The sequence below is a fragment of the Hemibagrus wyckioides genome, linkage group LG06 (genome assembly GCF_019097595.1).
Source record: "Hemibagrus wyckioides isolate EC202008001 linkage group LG06, SWU_Hwy_1.0, whole genome shotgun sequence".
Classification (NCBI taxonomy): domain Eukaryota; kingdom Metazoa; phylum Chordata; class Actinopteri; order Siluriformes; family Bagridae; genus Hemibagrus; species Hemibagrus wyckioides.
In genome coordinates, this window is record NC_080715.1 from 40,515,650 (window position 1) to 40,529,816 (window position 14,167).

General features: G+C 37.4%; 1 protein-coding gene across 1 annotated transcript; it reads right to left on the reverse strand.

The window, feature by feature from the left end:
• Positions 1-8,053: 8,053 nt before the first annotated feature.
• On the reverse strand, positions 8,054-13,884 carry LOC131354315 (uncharacterized). Its single transcript, XM_058391820.1, has 4 exons — positions 13,761-13,884; positions 13,536-13,594; positions 13,317-13,446; positions 8,054-13,217 (listed from the first exon to the last, which is right to left on the reverse strand). The coding sequence occupies exon 4, from the start codon at positions 12,945-12,947 to the stop codon at positions 11,154-11,156; it is 1,794 nt and encodes a 597-aa protein (XP_058247803.1). The 5' UTR covers positions 12,948-13,217; positions 13,317-13,446; positions 13,536-13,594; positions 13,761-13,884; the 3' UTR covers positions 8,054-11,153.
• Positions 13,885-14,167: the final 283 nt, after the last annotated feature.

Sequence of the window (14,167 nt, forward strand, 5' to 3'; positions counted from 1 at the left end):
ATTGCCCCGCCCCTTTCAACCAATCAGAATCGTCCACGTCACAATGTCCCGCCCCTTTTCAACCAATCCGAAAAACGTATCCGTCACATTATCCCGCCTCCTTCTCAACCAATCAGAAAAACGTATCCGTCACAATATCCCGCCCCCCTTTCATCCGATGAGGTTGTTTGATGGGGTGGGGTTACATATTCCCTTAGTCATCAGAATCTTAATCACACACACACACAGACGTGCACATACTGTCAGTACATGACACACACACACATACACACGTGCACAAACCCCCCTGTACGTGACACACCTACGCACATAAACATGTGAACAAGTATGTTTCTACTGATAAAACATAGACGTTATAAGTTTATCTCCTGAAGGTTACATATTCCATAGTCACCCCACAATCACCCACACACATACAACCCCTTAACCCTTACCTTGACACACACACACACACACACACACGCACAAACCCAATTATTATTTTTTTTAAATGTTTTATAAAAATAAAGTTTAATTTGTTTTTAGTCTATTGATTATTCTAAAAAATGTTTATAAATAAAGTTTAATTTGTTTTTAGTCTATTGATTATTTGAAATTATTATTTAAAAAAAAAATGTTTTCGTAGATTCATTGAGCGCAACTATGGCTACTTGCCCTGGTGCACCTAAAAAACAGAAATCTACTATGGGTAGATTTTCAGACATCATAGAATGCGAAAATGTTCAATACTGGACGTCATCAGAAGACTGCACAGTCGGTTTTTATTTCAATGTAGATTCAGTAGACGTAATGCTTTTCAGGCTATTGGTACCAGGGCGGATTCACTGGAGCAATGCCACAGAGATGGTGACTTTTGACCTGAGTGACTGGGTCAAGTTTCGTAAATGGTGTAAAGACTTTGACTACATCATTCGGATGGATTTCTTTTCACCGATGGCCTACAAACGGAAATGGAAAAACTACGCATCTCCGCATCTGACATACCCCATCAGAGCAACAAATTTCTCCAAGAATCAAGTCTCACTACATATTTCTACCACCGCTAAGGCCAAAGCCTACACATCTGAAGACGGAGAGATCTGTGAAGTGAGGTTTGAACGTGCCAGCTGGCATGATCTAGATCAGTACTTTAATCAAATCAGCAGATCATTCGAAAAAGTGGCGAAAATCAAAGAAATGGAAGCAATACGTGTAAACTAGAAGAACTTTTCTGATTCAATAGTCTTTCAAGACTGAACAGAAACCACACCTTCTACTGACTCCACCCCTAACGCTATATATATGACCCTGACTAAATTTTCTGTTGTAAAAACATCTGATCATCTGAGAAAGAAATGTCTCAAGAATTCAACCACTTCTTCTACACCCCGTTCGCTTCTGACGGTGATGATGATGCATCCTGTTCTGGTTGTAAAGATGATGAAAACATCGCTGATTCCTTAGGAAAAAGAAATCTAACCTATCTGTCTACGAACGACGAAGCTGATGGGTGTATTTCTACCACTGTTCTGGCTATCATCCGCGCTGTGGTGGGTGAACTGGTGGACAGGATCATCGACCAAGATCTCAAAGACAACTGTAACGGTTGCGCGATCGATCACCCGAGCCAACTCCAACACTCGTGCCTTTTCGATCCTGAACAATACTACCTGCATATGAACTCCCACAGATTGATGAAAAAACTGTTTAAACCTTGGTTGAAATACGCTGTGGCTAAAGGACTGAAAATGTGCGGTGTCAAAAAAACTCCAAGATCTAAAGACTGAGATCATCACCATTTGAAATCGATGAACAGCATCCTGGTTATTTTCACTAAACCCATTCATGTTTAATTTGTTTTTAGTCTATTGGATATTTGGAATTATTATTATTTTAAAAATGTTTATTTTGTTTTTAGTCTATTGATTATTTGAAATTATTATTTTAAAAATATTTTATAAAATAAAGTATAATTTGTTTTAGTCTAATGGTTATTTGGAATTATTATTTTAAAAATGTTTTATAAAAATAAAGTTTAATTTGTTTTTAGTCTATTGGATATTTGAAATTATTATTTTAAAAATGTTTTATAAAAATAAAGTTTAATTTGTTTTTAGTCTATTGGATGTTTGAAATTATTTTAAAAATGTTTTATAAAAAAAAAAGTTTAATTTGTTTTTAGTCTATTGGATATTTGAAATTATTATTATTTTAAAATGTTTTATAAAATAAAGTTTAATTTGTTTTTAGTCTATTGATTATTTGAAATTATTATTTTAAAATGTTTTATAAAATAAAGTTTAATTTGTTTTTAATCCTCTGATTATTTGAAATGTTTCTGTAACTATAATCATGTGATGTGTCTTTTTTAATAAAAACAATATTCTATAATCTTGTTTGATCATTATTGTTCTGACACTTCAAAATGAGTAAACGACTATTGAAAAACATATATTATACGCCATCCGACCCTGGATCGTAACATCGGCGATGTTGAGAGTTTGCAAAGAGCTGTTGTTGAGAAAACGGGTAAAAGAGTTAATGATGTAGAGATAAAAAATTGGTTGGCTGAGCAGGATGCTTACACTCTTCATAAACCGGCGTCTACAAAGTTTAAAAGAAATACTGTTTTCGTGAAACACATCGATGAACAATGGCAAGCTGATTTAGTAGATGTGAGTAACCTGTCAGACATTAATGACAATGTGAAATTTTTGATAACGTGTATAGATATTTTATCCAAATATGCTTGGGTGCGTGTGTTACGAAACAAGACCACTGATGAAGTAACTAAAGCTTTTGAGTCCATTCTAAAGGAAGGTAGAACCCCTAAGAAACTACAAACTGATCAAGGGAAGGAGTTTTTTAACAAGAAGTTTCAGAATTTAATGAAAAAACACACATTTAATGGGAAAAAATTGATGGGACATTTTATGAGCCTGAGATACAAAAGATTATTATTGGAAAAGACAAGACATTCAAAATTGAGAAAATCCTGTCAGAAAAGACTCTAAACTGGAAAAAGGTATGTCTGGTGAAATGGCTTAATTGGCCCCGGAAATTCAATTCCTGGATTCCGGCTGAAGCAGTAGTGAACATCGCACGATAGAATTTAAAGATCACGACGCGAACACAACTTCTAACTATATTCATTAAGTCATGGATGAGTGCGGATTCTTTGTGACTCTTCCAAGCAACGCGTCTATGGACATTTACCCTGGTAATAAGATCTCACACTACACTACTAAACTAGCCAAACCAATTGATCTGAAAGGAGACTGGGAAGTCTCACTCGCGGAGGTTCAATATGTCCATAGTTGGCACTCGGTAACCCAGAAAGAATGTCAATTTCATGTGGTTCTGATGAACGGATCAAAGAAAATAAAATACTATGTCTGTCACATCACTAAAGCGTATTACGAAAGTATTGAAAACCTGGTTAGTGAAATCAACCAAACGATGAGAAACCATAATATCATCATGGTGTTATCCTATAACCCTATAAAAAATAAATTACGTATGGTATGCCAATTATCGTACACATTCAGCGCTAACAGAAACCTGGCCTATATGCTGGGTCTACCCCCAGACGGTATGTTAACGTTTGAAGATCCAGAAGCACCCAACCCTGTTGATATTCGTGCAGGTTTTTACACCATGTATGTGTATAGTGAGGTCATAGAGTATCAAAGAGTCGGTGACAGCTTTGCCCCATTACTGAGATGTGTACAAATAACAGGGGAAAAAAAATAAAATAGTTAGTATAGCGTATGATAAGCAACACTACACACGTGTAACTAAGAACCACATTACTGATATCGTGATCGAAGTCAAATCGGATCAGAACAAGCATATACCGTTTAGTTACGGAAAGTGCATAGTTAAACTACACTTCAGACCTGCTAGACACTCGTTCCGTCTGTGAAAATGTTAGATAGGGGGTATGCAGACCCGCATGCCTATGTGAATTACTATGTCAATCAGGCAGGAAATGGACTCCCTGGTTTTCAAGGCGCCCCTGTCATGTATGGAGCGGGTCTAGGAGGCCTGTTTAAAGGGCTTTTTAGGATGGCTATTCCGTTCCTCAAGAGGGGGGTATCTATAGCAAAACCTCATTTAAAAACAGCAGCCAAGTGTATTGTAAACGATGTAGTGACCAACATTATGAACAAGACGCAAACTCAGAATCAGGAGGGGTCAGGTCTCGTGATGCCTTCACGTAAAAAATCTAAAAGACCCCCGGGGCAACGACACACGATTCCGAATAAAAGATGCAGAGTAACTAACATCAAAACCAGTGTGAAAAAGACCAAGCAGAGAGACAAGAAGCATTCCCCCATCTCCCGCAAAAGAAAGCAGCTGAACATTTTCTAACACCATGGCTTTCTTACACAGTCTATCCACAGAGTGTACAAAGTCCGAGCTAGATATTTTCACATTACCTTATACACAGACTAGTATTGAAAAGTACACTTATGTCGAAAAACCACCGCTTTCTGCTCTGACGGACAATGGGCCCTTGGAGTTCTTCGTGGCCGGAAACGGTGAAGATTACCTCGATTTGAATAACAGGTTCCTACATCTCGCTTGTAAAATCACCAATGCTGATGGGACCAACATAGACGACGATGCTAAGGTGGGGGTTGTAAATTACCCCATAGCTTCTATGTTTTCACAAGTCGATGTCATGCTTGGGGACCGACTTATTTCACAATCAAGCAGTACTTATGCTTACCGCGCTGCATTTGAATGTCTGCTCAATTATGGTAAAGAAACGTTGGCATCACAGTTTTGCACAGGATTATTCTATAAGGACACCGCAGGACATATGGACGCCACTGACCCCGAGGGGCGAAATGAGGGTCTTAAGCGAAGGGTCCGATTCACCGTTGAAAGCAACACGTTTGATCTGATCAGACACATTCACTCGGATATATTTTTTCAATATAAACTGTTGTTGAACGGTGTGGATTTAAGAATTAAAATGGTTCGTAGTAAAGACGAATTTTGTTTGATGAAGGAAGGCAACAGAAGTTTCACTCTAAAAATTATCCCTTTTATATCTAAAAATTTCACTCTAAAAATTAACCCTGTTTGTCAAGGAAGTTACCATTTCTCCGCCTATAAGAATAGGTCATGTGAGAGCTTTTGGCACAGCCATGGCTAAGCATCCGATCGAGAGAGTTTGTATGAAAACCTTTAGCTTACCAGCGGGGAGTCGCCATTGTTCTCAAGAAAACGTCTTCCTCGGACCTTTACCTAAAAGTTTAATTTTCTGTTTAGTAGACAACGACGCCTTCAGCGGGGCGTTCAATAAAAACCCTTTTAATTTTAAACATTACGATACAGAGTTTGTGGCTCTGTACGTGGACGGAACTCAATACCCTGCAAAACCGTTTCAACTTGATTTCCGATAACGGTAATGCGGTTCGTGAATTCTATTCTTTAATTCAAGCATCGGGAAAGCAACTAAAGGATCAACCGCTGGCTATAAACAGAGAAGAGTATTCGAACGGATATACTTTATTTGCATTCAACCTCAACCCCGACGATGATTGTGGTCAACATTTGTCATTAATAAAGTCGGGGAACATGCGACTGGAACTCAGATTTCGCGTCCCCCTACCGAGAACAGTGAATCTCATCGTCTACGCCAGTTTTGACAGTATTCTTGAAATAAACAACTGGAGAAACGTGCTCATCGATTACCAGTAACTCATGGATACCGAGGAACTAACAGCCGTTATGAGAAGTTGCTGTGAGATAGATAAAATATTTCGAGGTGTGATGGCCTGTGATGAGCTACCTGTGAGTACTATTAAAAATTTTCCGGCGCTATTTATTGTTAATACACATCCGAGAAATATGCCTGGGGAACACTGGTTAGCTTTGTGTCTTAATGATGAAATCTCCGGAGAGATTTTTTCCTCGTACGGACACCCGCCAGACTATGAACTCTTTCCTGAATCTATTCACTACTTTTTGAGAAAGAACTGCTGCGAAATAAAATATAACCCTATACAGGTTCAAGACTTTACTTCAGTTTGTTGTGGACAACACTGTGTATTTTTTCTATGCCACAGAGCTAAAGGTTTTTCTTTTAACCATATTATGTCTAAGTATAGTGATGATTTAAAACGTAACGATAACGCAGTCGTGTCTTTTGTTAAAAAAATATACCCTAGAGCAAATAAAGAAAGGCCCACATATAGATGTGTGCAGTGTGTTAACTCTTTAGAATTGTTTCATTCACGCGTGTAGTAAAGTATTTAATCATGACGCACCACATGATATTTCTTCATGATTGTTATTTTTATTGAAATAAAGTATTTAATCACGATGTATCACATGATATTTTTTATGATTGTTATTGAAATAAAATGTTACAAATTACATTTAAACAAACATAGTACCTCGAAAGTCATTTCAAAAATCAATCCATTCAGAGGGGGGGAGAATGGGGGAATTAAAAACAAGGGACAACGAACTGTAGACTTTTCTTCTTCTTCTTCTTCTTCTTATAGGGGGTGGGGGTGGGGAAGGGGTCAATGAACTGTAGTCTTTTCCTCTTATAGGGGTTGGGGAATGAGACACGGGTCGAGAAGGATACGGATCCTTAGAACTCTTTGTCTGATATTTTACGGCGAACTCCTCCATTAGGTATCGTTGAAAATGGTATATTTAGACTAGCTACTGTATGCAGTAATTCTGTCCATCCTAAAGGTCTCCGGTCGTCAGAAACTTTATGAGGGGCGGTGATATTTCTAAGTAGATCCACCATGTGGGACCCTTTGATTGTGTTTCCGTTAAAAATAAATTCACCAGCGTCATTCCACAACGCAACATCGTCATATTCTAAGATTTTCTCTATAATGTACGAAGCATTTCTTTTGCTCTTCGTGGGGACGTTGGCAAGCACTTCTTGTACAATTCCATCTTCTTTAGGTTGTGAATCTTCAATAGGTGTCGATCCCGCTGTTTTATTATCAGGTAATTGGGGGAGGGATAGAGTCAGCTGCATTGTTTCCTGATCCCCGAGTTTAACCAAGTTTAAAAATTTTTGCAGGGCCATCGCGTAGAGTTTTGCCTTCTCATGTTCGTTCAGATCCGTTCTTGACAAAATTTGACGTATCCCAACGTCTAAGTTGTTTTCAGCAGTCTTTCTTAAGTTTTCTTTCTCCGCAGTGATGTTTCTAAGCTTATCAATCTGATGCTGTGGAACTAAATACATTTTCTCAGCTGTCTCCATGTTAACTGGTGCGAGACGAGATTAAACTACTTATAAAAGGCACTGCTATGCTAAGTAGCGGGAGAAGAAACCCACCAGATTGGTTAATAACTTTCCTCTTGGTTTCTACAGACGCTCTTTTAGTAGCAAAAAGTTTGATCCATTTTTTCCGTTTTTTTAATTCCTTGTACTGCTTTGATGTTAGTGGTATGTTCCCTCTAAGAAGATTTAATGACAACTCACAGATGGTGTGAATGAGATCAGCGGGTGCTTCACGCAATATATATTTTCTCTGAGTGGGGGTTGACTTGTGTAATGTTTTCAACAGTGGAAGGTTTTTTTTTAACCGAGCAGACATTTTTAAAGATATTTCTTCTTCTTCTTCTTCTTCTTCTTTGGAATAGAATCACCTGGACCGTAGTCACAAATCTTCTGGTGTGACAGTTTTAAAGCCGATAATTAAATACCCCTCCCCTTCTTCTTCTTCGGAATATACACAACCGGGGTTTCTTGCAGAAACAACCCAGACCGTAGTCTAAAGTCTTCTGGTGTATTAGCTTGTAAATCGACAAATAAATAACCGTAAGGTTTAATTGTAGCGTCGTGAAAACTTTCCAGAAAATATTTGCTATTATCCGGATACATTTCCCGATCTAGTATGCTGATTTGTAATTTATCTCTAGGATTTTTAAAAAGAATCATATAATTTGTGTTTAAGTTAATGGTTCTACTACTTTTTCCTTGAAAAAACAAATTCTGTACCAGATAGACAACACTTAGATTTCTGTGGTGTGTGTATTTTGTGAATGCCTTCTCTACTTCCTCATTTTTACTGGCAGACTCCATTAAATCATCTATCACCAACAAGTTTGTCTTGTTAGTAGGTAAAAGTTCATCATCACACAATGAATCGGGTATTCCTTGAAGAAATTTTATGTTTATTTTGGTCATCAACTCATCGTACAAAGGTTGCCAACAAGAATAAATCCACACGATATTTTCAGGTACTTTTGACAACACTTCTTTACTGTTTTCCAGCAAAAGTTTGATAAAAAAAGATTTACTGCTATTACTTGGTCCACACACAATACATGAAAATGGCATTTGCAACCTCCCATCAAAAGTAGTCACATTCATGTTATCCATGACTAGTGGTCAGGTTGATAGAATCAATCAAAATGATCTTTTTATTATACATACATAGAAACATATACACACTCATAAACATGATCAATCATAATATCCATAATTGAGAGTTGTAAATTCAGGTAATAAAACAAATGATCTTTTTATTATACATATATACAATCATAAGCACGAATAATCTTAATAACCGTAAGGGAGAGTTGTAAAATCAGGTAATAAAACACGTTTGTCATACACAACTCTGAATCTTTTTATTTGTGTTTGATTTCTCAAATGAAAACCCTTTTTATCTCGAATGATTTGTTTGTGCGATGTTATAAGTTGACCGATTTTAACCAGATTCTTCACTCGATCATCCACCAGCTCAGTAAGCGATTTCAAATTGACAACTTTTGAATTGGAGTAATTTAAAGTGATACCTTTTGCTTTCATACCTTTTCCGTTTTTAGTTTTATACCCGTAGGTTTTAGGACCAGCACTGACAAACTCGACAATATGATCACCATCCTCTAGCTCGCTGGTAAGACCCCCCAAATAATCACTCAATGGAGGCATCCAATCACCTTCGCTGCTTTTAAAAATGACGCTGTCTGTGTCTGTGTATAAACAACGCTGTTTTAAACGATCCAACAGATCATACAGTTCTAGTCTCGCATAAGCTGTAGTAAAAATTCCGATGAATACGTTAGCATTACCTGGTTTAATCAGTCTGTCATCCTTACAGTGCCACTGTGTGAGAGCGACCTCATCTGACAGAAAAGAGAAATGGCTAACATTGAAGAGATCAGAGAACATAAAGTTTAAAAACTCATCGGGGTTTTTGATCATAGAAGTGTTTAATCTGTCAGGTTTTTGACACATTTTACCCCACAGCGAATTTAACGCGAGTTTAGCCAAAGATGTTTTTGCGGGGTTGACACTGATATGTTCAGGATTCAAATCGATACCCTTGTTATGCTGGTAATTTTTAATGTATGTGTCTTTTGTGTTTTCATCGACTACCCATGATGGATAGCCTGAACTTTCCTGTTTGGTTTTGAGAAACATCTTAATATACTTGGAAAAGAGACTGTTTGATGTATTGGGGAAGTGCCAAACCTCAAACACTTTTAAAATTTTGTATCCCTTTTCAATGGCCTTAGCTATTTCGACAGATGCCCAAGTTCCGATAAGAGCTTGGTCTTGGTCTGAATGGCGACACTGCTTTTGCAGTTGTTGCTCACAGCATGTTTTACACAGAGGGAAAAGAAGTTTGCTTCTTAACCTGTAAGGAAGAACAGGAGACCACAGACCTCTAGGCAGTAATACTTTAGCTGATTATCCCGAAATAATTCTCTAGAGGTTCAAAGTCACAGTAAATGATGACTGGGTGACCGATTGGGTAGGTTTTTGTCTTATTCACGTAGGGATAAAGAGAAGTGAAATCATAATAATCTATTCTCTCCCCTGCTTTTACTGTGTAATGTAAATGCAATGCGTTGGTTCTACCACCGTAAAGGGCGTCTCGGGGGTTTATGCGCTCTGTAAAGTCAAACTCTTTTAGAAAGTTTACCACGTTGTTATCACATTTCTTCATATCACTCCACTCATGCTCCCAAATTGTTGTGACATGTAAATTGCGTACCTCTTGCAAATATTTAATTTTCTCCAACGTTTGACGGACATCCCCGTAGCTAAAGTTGGCGTTAAAGGGGAAGGGGCTGTTGAGGGATAACACTTTTCACACTCATGATAAAAACAGCCGAGAAACTCAAATGCCTTTCACGTCTGACCCACTTCACAAGGCCAAATGTTGCTTCACCTTCGTTCAGAGCGTGTTGAATGGGAAGGTTTTGTGTGATGGAAATGTATTCAAGCCACTGAATGGATGGTGTTGAGAAAGATTTCTGGTTATTGATGTAATTATCTAATGGTGGGATAGCTAGTGTGTCTTCATCGAGAAATGATGTCCGGAAGATTTTCAAGCATACAGATGCGATTGTTATACATTTAAAGGGGTCAACTTCTGTACTTTCTAGAATTTCATTTCTGAAAGCTAAACACCCCTGTCTCAGAATGTCTACATCGTTCATGCAGTATTCACGCATCTCTTTCTTTAAATTAAAGACTTTGTCAGTCATGGTCGCGTACCACATAAAAAAATCCTCCCTGTCCTTAGGCATCATGCTATCCACACCGTAAAACTCGGGCTCAGGATATGGTCCTATGTAGTCTTGGTGTTCTTTTGTGTTCCAGAAATGAGGAAAATAACCTTTCTTTTTTTCTGAGAACCCCATGGCTTTAGGAAGATTACTTAGCTTCATGGGTAAGAAAGACAGACTATCGATGTATCTTTGTCGAAAATCTGTATCAGAAAAACACAGAATTTTTCCACCTTGTGCAATGATATCAGGGGCGATTCCTTCTTTCACGAAATGATTCAACAAAAGGTATGAATCGAACCCTCTAGCATTATGCGCTATAAATGTGTACCCTCTGTACTTTTTACGACGGAAAGCCTTAAAAAATGCTGCAACACACCCCTCCCCTTCAAACATACCACGACATACCACGACAATTCATGCAACATATTAAATTAGCAGTATGAGTTCCTGTTTCCTGTGTAGTCTTGAAATCATAAAAGATGTGTTTCATATTTGGCTTTTCTTTCCTTAACGGCTGTATATAATAGAAATGCGCTATTTCTGAATCCACTTTTTCACCACAGAGTTCACAATGGCTCTCTAAGCACACATGATCTCTCCGGTTAAAGGGGTTCCAATACTCTACGACACAGACATACACGACATAGAACCCTGTTTCACACAGAGTATACACCTCTTTCTGACCGGCGTTTTACTTTATGTATGTCGAAACAAAGTTTTGACTTACACAACCTCGAACATTCAGGACATTTAATTATACTCTGTCTATGTTTGTAGCATTCTACATCACGACAAATGTTACAGCTAAACTCACACTCGTGAGCTCTGGCATTCTCATACCCTGAATGACAGAAACAACAGACATAACTATGCCCCAAAAGTCCTGTAATGCTTTTAACTCCGTAATAATGATTGTCATGCAAGAACAAGTAAATTGTTTTTTTATGGGGGGTTCTGCTGGTTTGAAAGAAAGAGTAGCCGGCTTTGTTGTCAGAACGGTGTATGATTACGATTTTACACTTCAGATGCTTCTCAAATTTAGATACATCAGCAAATGTGACAGCTGTGTTTTCAGGTAATCCTACATCACGGAGGATTTGTCTAGCGATTTTTTCAGTTTGAAGGCCATTATTTTGAGGGTTCAAAAGTTGTGTAACACATAGTGTAAAACACATGTTGTCTTTATTATGAAATATATACAGATGTCTCATCTTCTTCTGTATAGCTTCCGAAGTGAATAATATACTAATCTTCCTTCTATATGAACCACCACGAGGTGGTCGAACTTTTTGGATTACTATTTCGAGTGTGTTATCTGAAAAAATTTCACGTTTACTTTGAATAGAATTTTCAAGCATGGTCAGAAAAGACTGTAAATCAACGGACCCATTAACTAGATGAATACGTGAAGATACGTCGATCGTATCACCTCTAATTTCAACCGTTACTATGTCCTTTGGTGAGATCATTTCATTAGCCACTTCTATCAAACTGTTTAAGATTTCTAAAACATAATTATAAAAATCCGCAAAGCTGTCTACAGCTGTGATCGATGAAAAATTTACTCTTCTCCTAATTTCAGTATTTTTGAATCGGTCGCGATTAATTATTCTAATATTAGGATCAATTCCGTTACCAGCTTGCACGTTTTCTACGTTAGGAGGGGCTATGTTCTCGACGTTATCTGTTCGCATGTTTTCTACGTTAGGAGGGGCTATGTTCTCGTCATTACCTAATTGCATGCTTTCAACACTAGGGGGTTGTATGTTAACACCGCCAAATATTTGCACGTCATTACAGCTTTGGGGGTTTATGTTCTCAGTATTAGCTGTTTGCACGTCTTCTACATTAGGAGACTGATCATTTACTGTTTCAGTCCTGTGTTCATTTACAGTTTGAATGTTTGGAGAAGCAACGGTATCGAAAAAGTTTACAAAACCCGCATTTAACATAATGAGGCTTTGGTTAAGATCATGAAACAGATCATGTGGAGATAACGGTGTATGATTATGCTCGATTTCTGAAGTAGAGACCTCGTTGATGTTTTGATCTGTGGCTAAAGCCAAACTATCATTTAATTGATTAACCGCATCTAATAACTCAAGATTCAAGGGGGTAGAGTAACCTTGTTCATTTAGACTATTCTGTAATGCTAACAGAGTCTGGTTAAGTTCACTGATTATGTCACGTTGTTGTGTCTCAGGTGTAATGATGTCACTATAATCTGTAATAGGGGTCTGTCTAACAAGCTGCTGTGATGGTCCTAAACTCTCGTTTAACCGGTCGATAGCGTCTGTTAAATAGGGGTTCAGAGTTGTGCATGAGTTGTGATGTGACAAACTACTAGAAAAAGTTTCCGAAAAACCGAAATCACAAGACGGTAGATTATTTTCACCACGTATTTTCTTAGCCCCTGAAGACTGTGTGAGATTCACCCGCTTCTGTGCCATGTCTATTGTGAAATCTTTTTATCAACTCTATATTCACAGCAACACAGCTATTCAGACAATCAAGAGTATCATAAAATGATTGAAGATGTTCAATACCTGAAGTGTTGTCAAGTGTAATAAACAGACGTTCAAAGCTTCCAAATTTTTCGTCTCTTAGTAGAAAGAATCCGTTCAATGTGATGAAACACTCCTCAGGGTATGTAGCCGCTTGATCGACGTTATTTTCTCCTCCGTCGAAAACGTGACCTATGTCTTCTTCTTCTCCTTGTTCTTCATCAGCAAATAATAAAAGTATAGGGTAAGCTTCTACAATCCTTGAACGGGTTGGCTACATTCTTTAGAATATTCACATTTTATGTAATGACTTACCCGTAATTCGAGGAATTGGCTTAGGTCACGGATGTACTAAAGCGGTAGGCTGCCCCCAAATTGTTGTGACATGTAAATTGCGTTGATGTTTTAAAACACTCGCCATCTGAAATAATCACTATGCTGTTGTCTAAGACATCATAGGAAAAAGATTCTATTAGTATTCCGAGTTATACATTTCATCTTAAATCAGTGTTCTGTGAGACATAATGAAAATACCTAATGCTGATTGATCTCGATTTCCTAGACACTACTGCCAGATATAGTCCAACCTGGTTCTGTAATTAAATGTATCAAATTAAACTTTATATATTTGTTTCCATCTATAAGTAAATAGAACAAGATATTCTTTCTAATTACATTATTCTAATATTATTAATGACATTCAATCTAATACACATAAATGAAATGATTCAAGTTAGTGAAAATGTGTGAAGTTCTCACCTGCAGAAAGGTCCGTGATCTCTAAAAGTTAGATTGGAGAGCGTAGAAGTTCTGTACCCTCTGTCAGATCCTCTAAGTTGTGCAACCACTTGGGAGACCCAACGCTGACTAAGGGAATATTCTGGACATAAAGTTATTCAATATGTCATATCAGTAGAAAACATGTGCTTATGTACGTAGGTGTGTCACGTACTGACGGTTTGTGCACGTGTATGTGTGTGTGTGTGTCATGTTCAGGGAGACCCAACGATTTATAAAACATTTTTTAAAAAATAATAATTTCAAATAATCAATAGACTAAAAACAAATTAAACTTTATTTATAAACATTTTTTTAAATAATCAGTAGACTAAAAACAAATCAAACTTTATTTTTATAAAACATTTTTTAACATAATAATTTCAAAT